Source organism: Hyperoodon ampullatus (genome assembly GCF_949752795.1).
Source record: "Hyperoodon ampullatus genome assembly, chromosome: 3".
Classification (NCBI taxonomy): Eukaryota; Metazoa; Chordata; class Mammalia; order Artiodactyla; family Ziphiidae; genus Hyperoodon; species Hyperoodon ampullatus.
In genome coordinates, this window is record NC_136916.1 from 25,521,454 (window position 1) to 25,536,754 (window position 15,301).

At 38.9% G+C, this 15,301-nt stretch overlaps 1 protein-coding gene across 1 annotated transcript in view; it reads right to left on the minus strand.

Annotated features, from left to right (window-relative positions):
* TASOR2 (transcription activation suppressor family member 2) overlaps positions 1–15,301 on the minus strand; it is a gene marked incomplete at its 3' end in the record, with an annotated part of 74,458 nt that overhangs the window by 20,522 nt on the left and 38,635 nt on the right. Inside the window, 5 exon segments of the mRNA XM_079700802.1 lie at positions 1,471–1,713; positions 4,646–5,365; positions 8,643–8,705; positions 8,803–8,875; positions 12,239–12,342. Of these exon segments, the coding sequence (XP_079556928.1) occupies positions 1,471–1,713; positions 4,646–5,365; positions 8,643–8,705; positions 8,803–8,875; positions 12,239–12,342 (1,203 nt within the window).

Consider the following 15,301-nt stretch of genomic DNA (forward strand, 5'->3'; position numbering starts at 1 on the left):
GTGTGGGTGGCACCACATGCCTGGCAGGAGAGAAATGTGGACCCGTGGGTGAGACCACCTCGTAACTGCCTGGGGAGAGAAGCAGAGGGTCCACGTTGGGTATGACTCTGTACAGGTTGTATGGTGATATGACTGAGGAGCTTTCAGAAAAATCTTCAGCCATAAACAACATTAACGAAACTGAGGAAAGGGACTTCCCTGTGGTCCAGTGGTTAAGACTCTGCACTTCCAATGCAGGCAGTGTGGGTTCGATCCCTGGTCAGGGAACTGAGATCCCACATGCTGCAAGGTGCGGCCGAAAAAATTTTTTTTAAAAATGAGGAAAGAAAAAACCAAGCTCATCCATAATACCATCACCCCAACAAAACAAGAGTTTCTTTCCCTGAATTCCACTAAATTTGAGGCTTTTAAAAAATCTAAAGGTAGATAAGAAAGCAGAATCATGAGATTAGACAGAAAACTGATGGAAATACAGAGATACGAGGAAATGAAGGTTTTTCTAAACAAAAAACACCACCACACATATAACACAGTAGGATTGAATACCGAAGATACTGTAAAATGTATAGATTTTGCAGCTTGGTGGAGCTGCACTCTACTCAGAGAGACGGGTGTGAAGAGCGACATGGAGCTGGGAGAAAAGTGAGGTCCGCGGTGATGAGGGAATGTGCCAGCAACGAGGAGGTTCCAGTAGGTGGAACACAGAACTAGCAGTCAGCTGCTGGCTCACATAAGGAGACTTGGTTATTCACTTCTGCACAAGTAGAAGTAGAAAAGTAAAACTGCTTTAAAAATTAATTTAATGCCTTTTAAAACCAAATACAGGGGCTTCTCTGGTGGCGCAGTGGTTGAGAGTCCGCCTGCCTATGCAGGGGACACGAGTTCGTGCCCCGGTATGGGAAGATCCCACATGCCGCGGAGCGGCTGGGCCCGTGAGTCATGGCCACTGAGCCTGCGCGTCCGGAGCCTGTGCTCTGCAACGGGAGAGGCCACAGCAGTGACAGGCCCGTGTACCTCAAAAAAAACCCTAAAAAACAAATAAACAAACGAAATACAGGATTCGGGATTACTGACTGCTTTGAACCATGTCTTTACAGTTCCCTCTGGACAAACTTATAATCTCCTTTTTATAACTGATTATGGTCCAGAAAAATACTTCCAGATGCTACTTGCTTGTGAATTTAGTCATAAAAAAGGCCATTTATACTTTAACTCTGCTAAAAAGTTCATGTTCAGGCTTTCTGCAAAATGAAAAGTAGGGTCTATTTTGTGAAGGTATATGAATCTTTGCACTTTCTAATTTATTCACAATGGGAAACCAAGTTACTTGTCCTGTCAGTGTCTGACCTAAAGAAGACCATAAGAACGTGACAGATTTCAACTGATCTTATACTGTTTCAATATGCTATCTTATAATCTCGATTAGTCTGTATTACGGTGTTGAAATTTATAGGAAGAGAAATTTCTTACCAGGTTGTGGCTGCTTTCTGATTCTGGGATTCTGATTGCCTTTTACTATATTTACCCTCTGTTTTTGTGGAGATTTCTTCACAGGTGGCTCAGCCCTTGGAACAGTTTTGACTGAAGATGTCTCTCGTTTCCTTGCCCTTTTAGCATTCGTTGACACTGCAACATCTTTAGAAATAGGAGCTTCTTGGTTTTTCCTATCCAATTTGGTTGTCTGTCCAAACTGTGCAATCAGCACTTCAGCACCTTATGCAGAAAAGACACCGTTTTTTAAGGGGTAAGAGGCTCACATGTTTATCAGCATAGCTTTCCTTTGATTTGTTTTGGGGGGGTAGCTTTAATAAGGGGGAATAAAATATAAAATTTGGGGTATTTCATTAAAAGATTTTTGAACTTGCTAAGTGTTGGTCTATATCCCTAATTAGGATTAGGAGAAAAATATCAGAGTAATAACTTTATAAAAACAAGGCATGACTTAATTTTTTTAAAAAGATTCCATAATCTTTGCTGACTGATGTGGCAGGTAAGGCTGAACATGCTAGTTCATAGCACAGGGTGACGGATAATTCAATTTACACAAAAGCGACACAGCTCCCATAAAGCCATGTGGTTAAAACCATGATCACACTGTAGAGAAGAGACTGCAGGTTCACAAAGAGCCATCTTACATATTTTCCTTCACTACACCTAAATATCAAAGCTTTAACACTGCCTGAAAAATCATCTCTTAAGACAGAGGAAGGTACATTGAAGAAAGTCCTCTTCTGATTTAACTTCCTATAAATTATAATTGCTCATTTCTCTTGCAAAATGCTCAGCTTTACTTCTCACAGGGAAGGAAGGAAAGAACTAAAGGTGGGGGCACATGAGGAGAAAAAACTATTAACCACCTGCTTGTATCATACACAGAAAGTATTTCAATCCTTTAAGAGTTAAAAAAAGTGTTAATAAATGTTCCCTGTGAAAACGTTTTCCCCAGTGACTATATAAAATAATCACACATGTGAATGTTTGCAAATATTTTAAAATCACATTATATGGAAAATACTATGTCTAATTGATTGAGAACAGAAAACATATTAAACACTTTCCGAATGTGATGGTTATTAGTGAAATGTAGAAAAGAGACCAATTTCATTTTATTATTTTGAAGGTCAGAAAACTAAATGGTTTTTTAAAAAAGCTTTTAGACTCTCTTAATGTTGTACATTTCCCTGGGTCTAATTATTTTCTTCCCTACTAAACTATTAAAGGCAATAAAGTAGCAGTTTTATTTGTTTTTAGAGTAAGACTTCTGATTTTATACCGGTTACAGTTTCTAAAATTTTTAGCATAAAAAAAGGCAAAATATAAGTCAAGCAGGAAAACTGTTAAGACTAAATTAAGAAGAGAAAGAAAATAAGATGAGATGATCAAGACTAGGGGAAGCGTAAGGTGTGCACGGGCAGGAGGGGAACATCTCTCACAACCTAGGTCCTGCAAGGAAAAGGAGAAACACGAAACAGGTGATCCTGCAGGGACTGCCCTGCTTATTTGCATCACTCAATGATATGTTTCTCAAGCTGCATGCAATAATCCATGGGTGTATTATAAAATAAACTTAATGGGCTGCAACCAGAATTCTTTATTAAATGAAACAGAAGATATCAGATTGTATTACACATAGTTAGGTAAATGTTTTCTGAAATAGTTTCAGTATGTATGAATTTGTGTGTACTGGACTACAATATACAACATATTTCTTTTCTTTTCTTTTTTTTTTGAGTTTTTGTGGTATTATATTTAGTCATCTTGGCTGGTTTAATCACATCGTTGTTGTTGTTCATTTTTTGGCCACACTGTGTGGCACATGGTGTGTTAGTTCCCTGACCAGGGATCAAACCCATGCCCTGTGCAGTGGAAGTGTGGAGTTGTAACCACTGTACTGCCAGGGACGTCCCTAAAACATATTTCTTATAGTGGATGAAATTAAAACACTTGAGAAACAGTGACAACATGTATGTTGAATTATAGGTAATTTAGTTAATACCTTTAAAATGGTTCATATAGAGAAGAAACCCAATATGGCTGGCCTGGAATTTGTGAGGAAATGTAGAGTGTGAGTCGCTGCTTCATACTGCCGTTCTTTCTACCACCCTCCTAAACACACACACACACACACACACACACAATTTCTCAAACTATACTTGGCCAGAAATAACTACTTCTTAAACCACAGGGTAAAATCTTAATTATCTAGGATCCTGGGGATCCACACACCTCCAGTGCTTCTTCTTTAGGCATCAAAATTTTTAAATTCAAAATACTATAGATAGGGTTGGCACATTTTTTCTGTGAAGGGCCAGACCTCAGTCACAGCCGCCCACCTGTGCCAGCGCAGTGACGTACAGAGACAACAGGTAATGCCTGAGGGGCCCTTTGGCCCAAGTCTGCTCACCTCTTCTCTCAGGGGTCATAGAGCATAAGTTCCCTAGTTTCAAACAAAATACGCCACACGTAATCTGAGATGACTCTAAGCCAAAATTGTGTTATTTGTTGTGCTCTGTGCACTGAAGTGCATTTGACTAACATTAAATGGCTCTGGACGCTGATTCTCCCTCAGTTTTCAGGGGGCAACAAAACCACTTGAGGAGCTGTTTCAATATATATGTCTCGAGGCCACTGGACCTTGTTTCAATAGGTCTGTAGTAGGATCCAGGTGACCACTTTTAAAACACACAAAGGATTAGAAATTCTGCCCCAGGATGCTCTAGTTTTGGAGGGTCCAGGCACTTTTCCCCCTCTTTAAACATGTTCGGGCTACCACTTATCAGTTTTTGCCATCTGTTCTTAGTGTGCCTGATTTTAGGAGATCCTCTTCCTCCACTCGAATTTGTCCGAGGACAGTTCAGAAACTGAATGACCTTATTTCTTAGACAGGTAAGTAAATAACTGAGTGAAGATTTGAGCAGTTTTACAAGTGAAATACAAGCTTTTGGTGGGTGGGCTTTTATCCTATTTCTTGATTTTCATGTTATCTAGGTTAGTGCTTCTCCAACTTTAGCATGCACACAAATCACCTGGAGAGAGCTAATGGACACTGTCAAGCTACAGTCCAGGATGGTCACACAGGAACAGGGTTAACACACAACAGTTATTACTATATGCTCATCTGAAAATCCATACAGACCATGCTTACCTCTTTTTCCTTTCTGAGGAAACTGTCCTTTGACTAACTTGGGAGCCGTGGGAGAGTCTGGACCCTTGTTTACTCCAGCAGGAGTTCTTTTGGGAAAGGGACGGCACAAGGTCACCCTTTTACTCTGTACCACAGGCAGCGTGCTTGCTTTTCTCTTACGCTGAACTCTCAGATTTGATGCTGGACTTAGTGGCACCAGAGCTCCCTGCCTTGCTTTAAACATCTCTTCAGAATTCTTTTGTGTTTCTGTTTCTTTTCTTACTTCTGCCTCTGAGTCGTGAAATTCAGGATCTGGAGTCATAACTAAAGAAAATCCAGCATCACAAATTCCATCTGAAATACAAGGAGACTGAGGACACTCTGCCAATAAGTCTAGTACAGTAGATACTTCCAAAATGTACCCATTAGGATCTGAAAAATAAGACCTCAACTGAGTTAAGGACTGTAAAGGGCACTTTTCAGCTGGAGGAGTCAAGTCAAAACCACTGGACACTTTGCCAAAGAATGCAGTCTCTTTAATTCCGTCCTGAGAAGCAGCAGTCAATGAAGGACTTTTGTCCACCTTGTATAGTTCTTGGAAATTATGCTTTACTAATGTGTTTAGACAGATTCCTTTTTCAGGAAATGATTTCTTTGCTTCCAGCAGGGCACAATTAAGGGCAGGTAAAACAGGTACCACCTTCAATGAGATGTCATCTTCAACTTTCAAGTTTTTCAGCCCTAAAATATATACACATGTATTAAAAACCCAAAGTTCTTTTTTTTTTCAGAAACATGCAGGAAAAAACGCTTTAGATTACAAAATTATAGGATGGTTAAATATGATACAGTGTTTCAAATGGTAATCTTAACAGCAATTAATAGAAGACTTATAGATGCACTTAATCAACATATATTATCTCCATATATATGAAAACACGCACACACAGAACCAAAAAAGAGTCACTCAGATGGGATCACCAGGTGAGAATGAAGAAGGCAGGCCTGCCTGCAGCTCCATCTCATCTGACCAGGAGCCCAGCGTGAGCTCAATGCACCGGCATTTAGAGTTGGTAGAATTACTTTTCTATTCTCATTTTCTGCTTTTAAAATATATCTAATCTGTACCTTATATGACCTACTTCAAATTCTCTTAAGAAGGTAGTCACAGGTGCAAACTTTCAGTTATAAGATAAATAAGTACTGAAGATGTAATGTACAACATAATAAAAATAATTAACACTGCTGCCGTTACATATGAAAGTTAAGAAAGTAAATACTGGGACTTCCCTGGTGGCGCAGTGGTTGAGAATCCGCCGGCCTTTGCAGGGTACATGGGTTCGAGCGCTGGTCTGGGAAGATCCCACATGCCATGGAGCAACTAAGCCCGTGTGCCACAACTACTGAGCCTGTGCTCTAGAGCCTGCATGCCACAACTACTGAGCCCGTGTGCCACAACTACTGAAGCCCATGTGCCTAGAGCCAGTGCTCTGCAACAGGAGAAGCCACCGCAATGAGAAGCACACGCACTGCAATGAAGAGTAGCCCCCGCTAGCCACAACTAGAGAAAGCCTGCAGCAACGAGGACCCAACGCAGCCAAAGAAGGAAAAAGAAAGTAAATACTAATAGTTCTCATCACGAGGAAAAAAAATTTTTTTTTCTATTTTCTTTAATTTTGTATCTATAAGATATGATGGATGTTCACTAGAATTACTGTGGTAGTTGTTTCATGATGTATGTAAGTCAAATCTTTATGCTGGTAAACCCTAAACTTATATAGTGCTGTATGTCAATTATATAATATCTCAATAAAACTGGAAGAAACTAGAGTACAACACAAGCCAGTTGAACTAAAAGAAAGTAAACCCTAAGTAACCCCCAAGTCTCATGGTAACTACTGGTATATATGTCATCACCTTCTCTATCAAATAAATTTTTTAATATTATGTAACTAGACTGACTAGTCTATATTTTACTTCCTCTCCCTGGTTCACTCTCTGACTGAAATGCTAGTTTTTCAGCAAATCAATACCCTAAAGGAAAACAGTACAGGGAAAAAAGAGAAAAGGTCAGGTCACTGAGAAATAGGTAATAAAATCCTAGAAAAAGTAATTTATCAGTAATAAAAAACCCACAGATAATAAAGACCTTTGGTGCCTACTAAACTGAAGTATGAATTATACCATTCTTTTTAACGAAAAAGTAACTGCAAAATTAAGAAACCTAGCTGAATACATTTATACTTGAGCAGGTATCAGGAAAAGAATGGCAAATAAAAATAAATAGGAAAATGTGGCTAGCCATTAAAATATAAATTCCTTTCTCTGCAGTTCATTTAGAAAGTAACAAGGAAAAATAAAACATGACAAAGTTCTTATGTACTACTAACAGTCCACAATAAAGCAGTAGTTTTCTAGACAACTTCATTATTTCAAGAATTTGGAAAGGCAGAAGTCAGAACGATTTGTAACAGGCTATTATGAAATCTAAGAAAAAGAACTTTTTAAGTCTGCTAAGCGAAGAGTCACTCAACTTAAAACAAATAACGACAGCACTGAACATTTCTGAGTGACCAGAAATAGAAAAGTGTCTTAATGAACTAGAGGAGGCTGTGAACATTGAACACAACACTCCAATGTTTACTCAAAAAGAAATCCTGTGCTGTTCAACACCAAATGGTACAGGAACTAATGTTTCTTATTCAAGTGGTAGTGTACACCTAAAAATAAGAATAAAGGCAGAGCTCCTGCATACGGAGGGAGGCAGTGCGGGAACAGAGCTGGAAGCCAGCTCAGAGTCAGCTGTTTGACCTCAAGTTTAAGGGGCAAGTTTCAGTTACAGTTTCCTCATCTTTGAAATGGTCATAATAAAAATACCTACTAAGGGCTGTGAAATCAATTGTGCCTAGCAGAATACCAATGTAGTAAATGCTTGAAAAATGCAAGCAGCTATTGCCATTATGTTATTATAATTGGTAATATTTTGCTTATTCCAAAGAGGTGATGCCAGTAGTTCTCTGCTTTGAGTAGCTGAATACAATTTGAAAACATCAATTAAAAAAAATTTTTTTTGGATTGGTTGTAGCTTTATAAATACTGTATACTATATACAAATTATGTTTAAACATACACAGTGTGATTATAAAACAATGAGGAAATTTTCATCATATGACTAAAAGAAATGACTCATTTACTTTCATTTATTTATTTGCTCAGCAAGCATTTATTATTTTTTAGGTGCCTGACATTGCTAAGCAGTAGGGATGCAGTAGAATACAAGAAAGGCAGGCATTAAATAGTTATAAAAATAAATATTTAAATTATATTGGTGAAAAGCCTAGGGGTCCTCATTGAAGGAAGAGTGGTGATGGGAATAAATAAAGTAATATCTAAACTGACACCTGACAGCTATGGGTAAGTGGCTAGACCAGTGCTTCTCCTCCAATTTTATCCATTATCTGCCCCCACCAGAGAGAGCCTTTCTAGACTTTGTTTCCTAACTGCCCTCTGAAATTCTAATACCACAGATATACTGTATATCTATTTACATACTGCAGGAGCAATATTTTTTGCCCCTAACAGGCAATTCCTGGTCCTGGCTGGGGGGGGGGTGGTCAACATCATCCGATCAGGGGGAAGGAGACAAGTAGTCCAGAGAGAGGGAAGTGCTTCTGTGAGGACCTTAAGTCCTACTGACTGGGGGAGTATGAATAAACCATCTCCTAGCTCTTGTTGTTCAATAACAAATGAATCCAGTTTTGGACATGCTGAATGTGAGGACCATCTGAGACATTTAAGTAGAAAGAAATGTCCATACGCAGGTGGATGTCTGAGCATGGAGCAGACAGGAAAGGATAAGCCTACAAAGAAAGGAGATGAAGGATTAACCAGGGAGAGTAAAGGAAGAAAGTTATTTAAGAGAAGAAAAGAGTTACCAGGGTCATATGCTGCTGAGAGTTTAAGATGAGGACTGAAAAATGGCCCACAGGTGCTGTGAACTGCCAGTCCTGGTCCTTACCTGCTGACGGGGATGAATGGAATAAATGCAACCCGTGAAGACCCATCTGCTCCTCTCCAAAACCTACACAGAATGAGAATCAGAAGAAAAGTGAGGTTGCCGATCTTATACAATAAAAGTAAACATACTGAAAAACATTTTTTCAAAAAGTTCTTCTTACTTGTTTCTGACATTAAGGCTGACGACGTAAGTAAAATGAAAAATTCTCCATCTTCTAAGCATCTGACGATTGCCTTAAACATAAAATAGCAAGAAAGAAGATTCAATTCCTCTCTCCTTCTCCCTCTACCACATTGTTCAGTGATTTTTAAGCTCATGAAAAGTTAAAGAAAAAAATTCTTGAAATGTCAGTATTTATGGCAATCAGGACAATTTTGTCCCCAGTATCAGAAACTGCAAGTTCCTTAGCATTCAAGTAATCTTGGCCTTGTTTGGCCTATTATATGGCTACATATAATAAATAACTAGAACATCACGGGTTAGTTTTAGGATAGTGTTCAACTACATAACAAATCAATCAGAAACAATGTCTTTCATTTTTTTCATTGACATGTTGGACATTTCATACTGCTAAGTAGCCGCTCTGTTCCCATTTAGCCACTACGAATTCAAGGTCAATCAGACCTATGATTAACATGCTAAGCTCATTTTAATACAAAACATATCAGAGAATCCTGGAACTAGAAAAACTGGAAGATACCATCCATTAAAAGAATCCTTTCTACAGCTTCCTAAGAGATGAGTAATAAAAGGAAATAACATCATTAGGTCCCCCGGTTATAAGAAATGCAGATGAAAAAAAATACTTCTTTTTTCCCTCTACCACAGTCTTCAGTGGCATCTTCGGTCATTCTAAATCACAGAGATAACAGCTCTTCTTACCCATTAGTCACCATTTCAAAAGCCTATATACCCTTAACAAAGATAAAATTCAATGTCATACAATAATTTGTCAGTTAAAAAAACAGAATAAAATATACCACTTTATAAAGTGATAAAACATACTTCAAAAATTGACAGGTCATAAGCCTACAAATATGATAAATCAATAAATTATTCAGCAACAACTCAAGTACGAAAAAAAGACTTCTAATTATTTATTGGAACTAATTATGAGACTGAAACTTCACCCACAGGAACAATCACTATTGTGAGTCTCCATACATTTCTATCACAGCCTCTATGCACTGGCTGGTTTACATTTTTGTCTCCTACAGTCTTATAAGTTCCTTGATGGCAGGGACTATTTGTCTTTTTGCTTCTGGCACACAGTAAGCACTCAAGAAAGAATTACTGAATAAATGTATCAACAGTTATATATACCCATATCTTTGGTATTTATCAGCAAACAGATGTAATTCTTGTTTTATTTTTTTATCGGTGTAAAGAGTAAAAGTGACAATAATTAGCTACATTATTCTGAATTTTAGTTTTGTAATGTAGATGAAAGTAAAATCCTATATCTGCTTAAAACTGTACATTTCTTTATTCCAAAATATGTACAAATAAAACAAATATGTAGTGTATCTTACTAGTCTCTCAAATTATGCACTGAAAGGGCTATATAAAATTCCTATTTTAACCTTTGTGGGGAAAAAAATCATAGAATCTTTGAAATATCTACTTCCAGCCTTTTCCATTTACACACAGAAAAATCCAGCCATACATGTCTTTACCACCTTTTAAAGAAGAGACCTTCCTCAGTACTGTTCTTGAAGTCCAGTGTTGTAGGTACAAGGGACATTTACTGCTCGTCCACTATACACCAGGCACCAAGATGTCAAAGATGCTTAAGACATGATACCTACCCTCAAGGAGCTCAATGTCTAGGTAGGGAGACCGATATGTAAAGATTATTCATTATAAAATGAGGCAGGAAAAGCAGCCTGGAGCACTGAGAGGGAAGGGCCTTATGTGATAAGTAATTTCTGTAAGTAATTAACACACAAGCTGTGAAGTAAAGCTGGGCACTGAGTCTCCTGAGTTCAATACCAGAGGCACTCACAAGTAGGCCCTTCACTAATGCATTTTCTGAAAGTATCTTTGAACTTTCTTCCTTTTAATTTCCAAATATAAAATGAACTACACTACTTCAAAAACACATAGCCTATAATCCCAGTCGATATTCAGTGGTTATCTGCTCAGCATCCTGTGTCACCCACTGCACCTCCTTACTGCAGAATGGGGGGCACTGACCTCGCACCCAGTTCTGGAAGGTGGGCTCTGAGTGGCCTGAACTAATCAGTGTGGGCCATTCCCTTTCCAGTTACTGTTGAGAGACATGCAGATGATGGAGCTGGTCTAAGGACATAAGCCATGGTTTGGAGGACGGGTTCTCTCTGGATGCAAAAAGGAAGCACGCAGCCCTGTCTGGCAGCCTAGGACAGAACTATTTTTTTTTTTTTTTTGTGGTACGCGGGCTTCTCACTGCTGTGGCCTCTCCCGTTGCGGAGCACAGGCTCCGGATGCGCAGGCTCAGCAGCCATGGCTCACGGGCCCAGCCGCTCCGCAGCATGTGGGATCTTCCCAGACCAGGGCACGAGCCTGCGTCCCCTGCATCAGCAGGCGGACTCGCAACCACTGCGCCACCAGGGAAGCCCAGGACAGAACTATTGCACAGAGGAGGGAGAAGCTGAAAGAAAAAGAGTCCTGAGCAAACAGCACTTGAACTTGCTTTACCATCTAAAACTGAAAAGTAAGCCTAACAAAGCTCTTTATTGTTTAAGCCAGTTTGAATTTCTGTTACATGCAACTCAAGCATCTTACCTGACACTATCCCCAAGGCAGCTCACCTATCTATTCTGTTAATTTACTGGTTTCATACTGTCTACTATGGGGATAAGTCCGTTGTGCCACTAAAGGGCTGAGCAGACTTGTTTGGTCACTTCCATCACGCACACCGTTTCCTTTGGGATGTTTGGGAATCACTCACTATCAGGTCAGCATCTACTCCTATCCTCAGACCGAGGAGCCCTGGTTAACATAGTGGAGAGGTCTTTGGATGTTACATATTTCTCAGTAGAATCATGCTTTTCTACACTATGAAAACAATAGAAGCAGCAACTTTTCTTTCTTTATACACCTATGTGTTGACAAGGGTCACTTTTAAAGAAATATCCCACAAATCAATCTCCTTTGATTAATGCAGAAATACTAGGGATCTACTCAATTCTTCCATCATAAAACAAAAACAACAACAAAAAAGGATTTGAGAAAAACTGTCCTCCTATACTTAAAACCAGGAGTATGAACTGACTAGTAAGACACAAAAAATGTAAACTAAGATACAAAGGGGATGAACATGTTAGCCAATAAATATCATGTCAATAAATATTAAATGATAAACATCCTCTTAAGGGAATTTCCTGGCGGTCCAGTGGTTAGGACTCGGCACTTTCATTGCTGTGGGCCCGGGTTTGACCCCTGGTCAGGGACCTAAGATCCCACAAACTGTGTAGCGTGACCAAAAAAAAAAAAAAAAATCCTTTTAAGCAAGCTAAAACAATTCAATCTAGGCAGAGCCAACTAATAAATAGATATCAATTTCTCAATTTAAGGAAAACATAACAATAATATTTTAAATTGATGATTCTTACCAATTGCTCCCTTTTAATGTACTCTGTTAGTTTATCTACTTTTCCCCCTTGTTTGTTGGACAGTTCCACCTCATACAGATTGAAGCCCATATCTTGGCAACAGACTGTGGAGAAAATCAGAAACACAGAACATTTCTTCTTTTAAAATGCTATTGTGAAAAATTCCGTTTCTCCCTAGACCACCATGTGGCTGACAGGGTTGGTCTTGGTGCTCCGGCCTGGTGTCAGGCCTGAGCCTCTGAGGTGGGAGAGCCGAGTTCAGGACACTGGACCACCAGAGTCCACCCGGCTCCATGTAATATCAACCGGCAAGGGCTCTCCCAGAGACCTCTGTCTCAATGCTAAGACCCAGCTCCACCCAATGGCCAGCAAACTCCAGGGCTGGACGCCTCATGCCAAACAACTAGCAAGACAGGAACACAACCCCACCCATTAGCAGAGAGGCTACCTAAAATCATACTAAGTTCACAGACATCCCAAAACACACCACTGGATGCAGCCCTGCCCACCAGAAAGACAAGATCCAGCCCCACCCACCAGGACACAGGCACCAGTCACCTCCACCAGGAAGGCTACACAAGCCACTGAACCAACCTTACCCACTGGGGGCAGACACCAAAAACAAAGGGAACTATGAACCTGCAGCCTGTGAAAAGGAGATCCCAAACACAGTAAGTTAAGCACAATGGGAAAACAGAGAAATAAGTAGCAGATGAAGGAGCAAGGTAAAAAACCATCAGACCAAACAAAGAGGAAATAGGCAGTCTACCTGAAAGAGAATTCAGAGTAATGATAGGAAAGGTGATCCAAAATCTTGGAAATAGGATGGAGAAAATACAAGAAACGTTTAACAAGGACCTAGAAGAACTAAAGAGCAAACAAAGAATGATGAACAACACAATAAATGAAATAAAAAATTTTCAGGAAGGAAGCAATAGCAGAATAACTGAGGCAGAAGAATGGATAAGTGACCTGGAAGATAAAATAGTGGAAGTAACTACCGCAGAGCAAAATAGAGAAAAAAGAATGAAAAGAACTGAGGACAGTCTCAGAGACTTCTGGGACAACATTAAAGGCACCAACGTTTGAATTATAAGGATCCCAGAAGAAGAAGAGAAAAAGAAAGGGTCTGAGAAAATATTTGAAAACTTCCCTAACATGGGAAAAGAAATAGTCAGTCAAGTCCAGGAAGTGCAGAGAGTCCCATACAGGATAAATCCAAGGAGAAACACGCCAAGACACATATTAATCAAACTATCAAAAATTAAATACAAAGAAAAAATCCTAAAAGCAGCAAGCGAAAAGCAACAAATAACATACAAGGGAATTCCCATAAGGTTAACAGCTGATCTTTCAGCAGAAACTCTGCAAGCCAGAAGGGAGTGGCAGGCCATATTTAAAGTGATGAAAGGGAAAAACCTACAACCAAGATTACTCTACCAGCAAGGATCTCATTCAGGTTCGATGGAGAAATTAAAAGCTTTACAGACAAGCAAAAGCTAAGAGAATTCAGCACCACCAAACCAGCTTTACAACAAATACTAAAGGAACTTCTCTAGGCAGGAAACACAAGACAAGGAAAAGACCTACAAAAACAAACCCAAAACAATTAAGAAAATGGTAATAGGAACATACATATTGATAATTACCTTAAATTGTAAATGGATTAAATGCTCCAACCAAAAGACATAGACTGGCTGAAGGGATACAAGAACAAGACCTGCATATATGCTGTTTACAAGAGACCCAGTTCAGACCTAGGGACACATGCAGACTGAAAGTGAGGGGATGGAAAAAGATATTCCATGCAAATGCAAATTGAAAGAAAGCCGGAGTAGCAATTCTCATATCAGACAAAATAGACTTTAAAATAAAGACTATGACAAGAGACAAAGAAGAACACTACATAATGATCAAGGGATCACTCCAAGAAGATATAACAATTGGAAATATTATGCATCTGACATAGAAGCACCTCAATACACAAGTCAAATGCTAACAGCCATAAAAGGGGAAATCAACAGTAACACAATAATAGTAGGGGATTTTAACACTCCACTTTCACCAATAGACAAATCATCCAAGATGAAAATAAATAAGGAAACACAAGCTTTAAATGACACATTAAACAAGATGGACTTCACTGATATTTATAGGACATTCCATCCAAAAACAACAGAATACACTTTCTTCTCAAGTGCTCATGGAACATTCCCCAGGATACATCATATCTTGGGTCACAAATGAAGCCTTGGTAAATTTAAGAAAACTGAAATCGTATCCAGTATCTTTTCCAACCACAACTTTATGAGACTAGATATCAATTACAGGAAAAAAAAAACTGTAAAAAATATAAACACATGGAGGCTAAACAAGACGCTACTAAATAACCAAGAGATCACTGAAGAAATCAAAGAGGAAATAAAAAAATACCTAGAGACAAATGACAATGAAAACATGACCCAAAACCTATGGGATGCAGCAAAAGTTCTAAGAGGGAAGTTTACAGCAATACAATCCTACTGCAAGAAACAAGACAAATCTCAAATAAACAACCTAACCTTACACCTAAAGCAATTAGAGAAAGAAGAAGAAAAAAAACCCCCAAAGTTAGCAGATGGATAGAAATCATAAAGATCAGATCAGAAATAAATGAAAAAGAAATGAAGGAAACAATAGCAAAGATCAATCAAACTAAAAGCTGGTTCTTTGAGAAGATAAACAAAATTGTTAAACCATTACCCAGACTCATCAAGAAAAAAAGGGAGAAGACTCAAATCAACAGAATTACAAATGAAAAAGGAGAAGTAACAACTGACACTGCAGAAATACAAAGGATCATAAGAGACTACTGCAAGCAACTATATGCCAATAAAATGGACAACCTGGAAGAAATGGACAAGTTCTTAGAAAAGCACAACCTTCGGAGACTGAACCAGGAAGAAACAGAAAATATAAACAGACCAATCACAAGTACTGAAATTGAAACTGTGATTAAAATTCTTCCAACAAACAAAAGGCCAGGACCAGATGGCTTCACAGACAAATTCTATCAAACGTTTA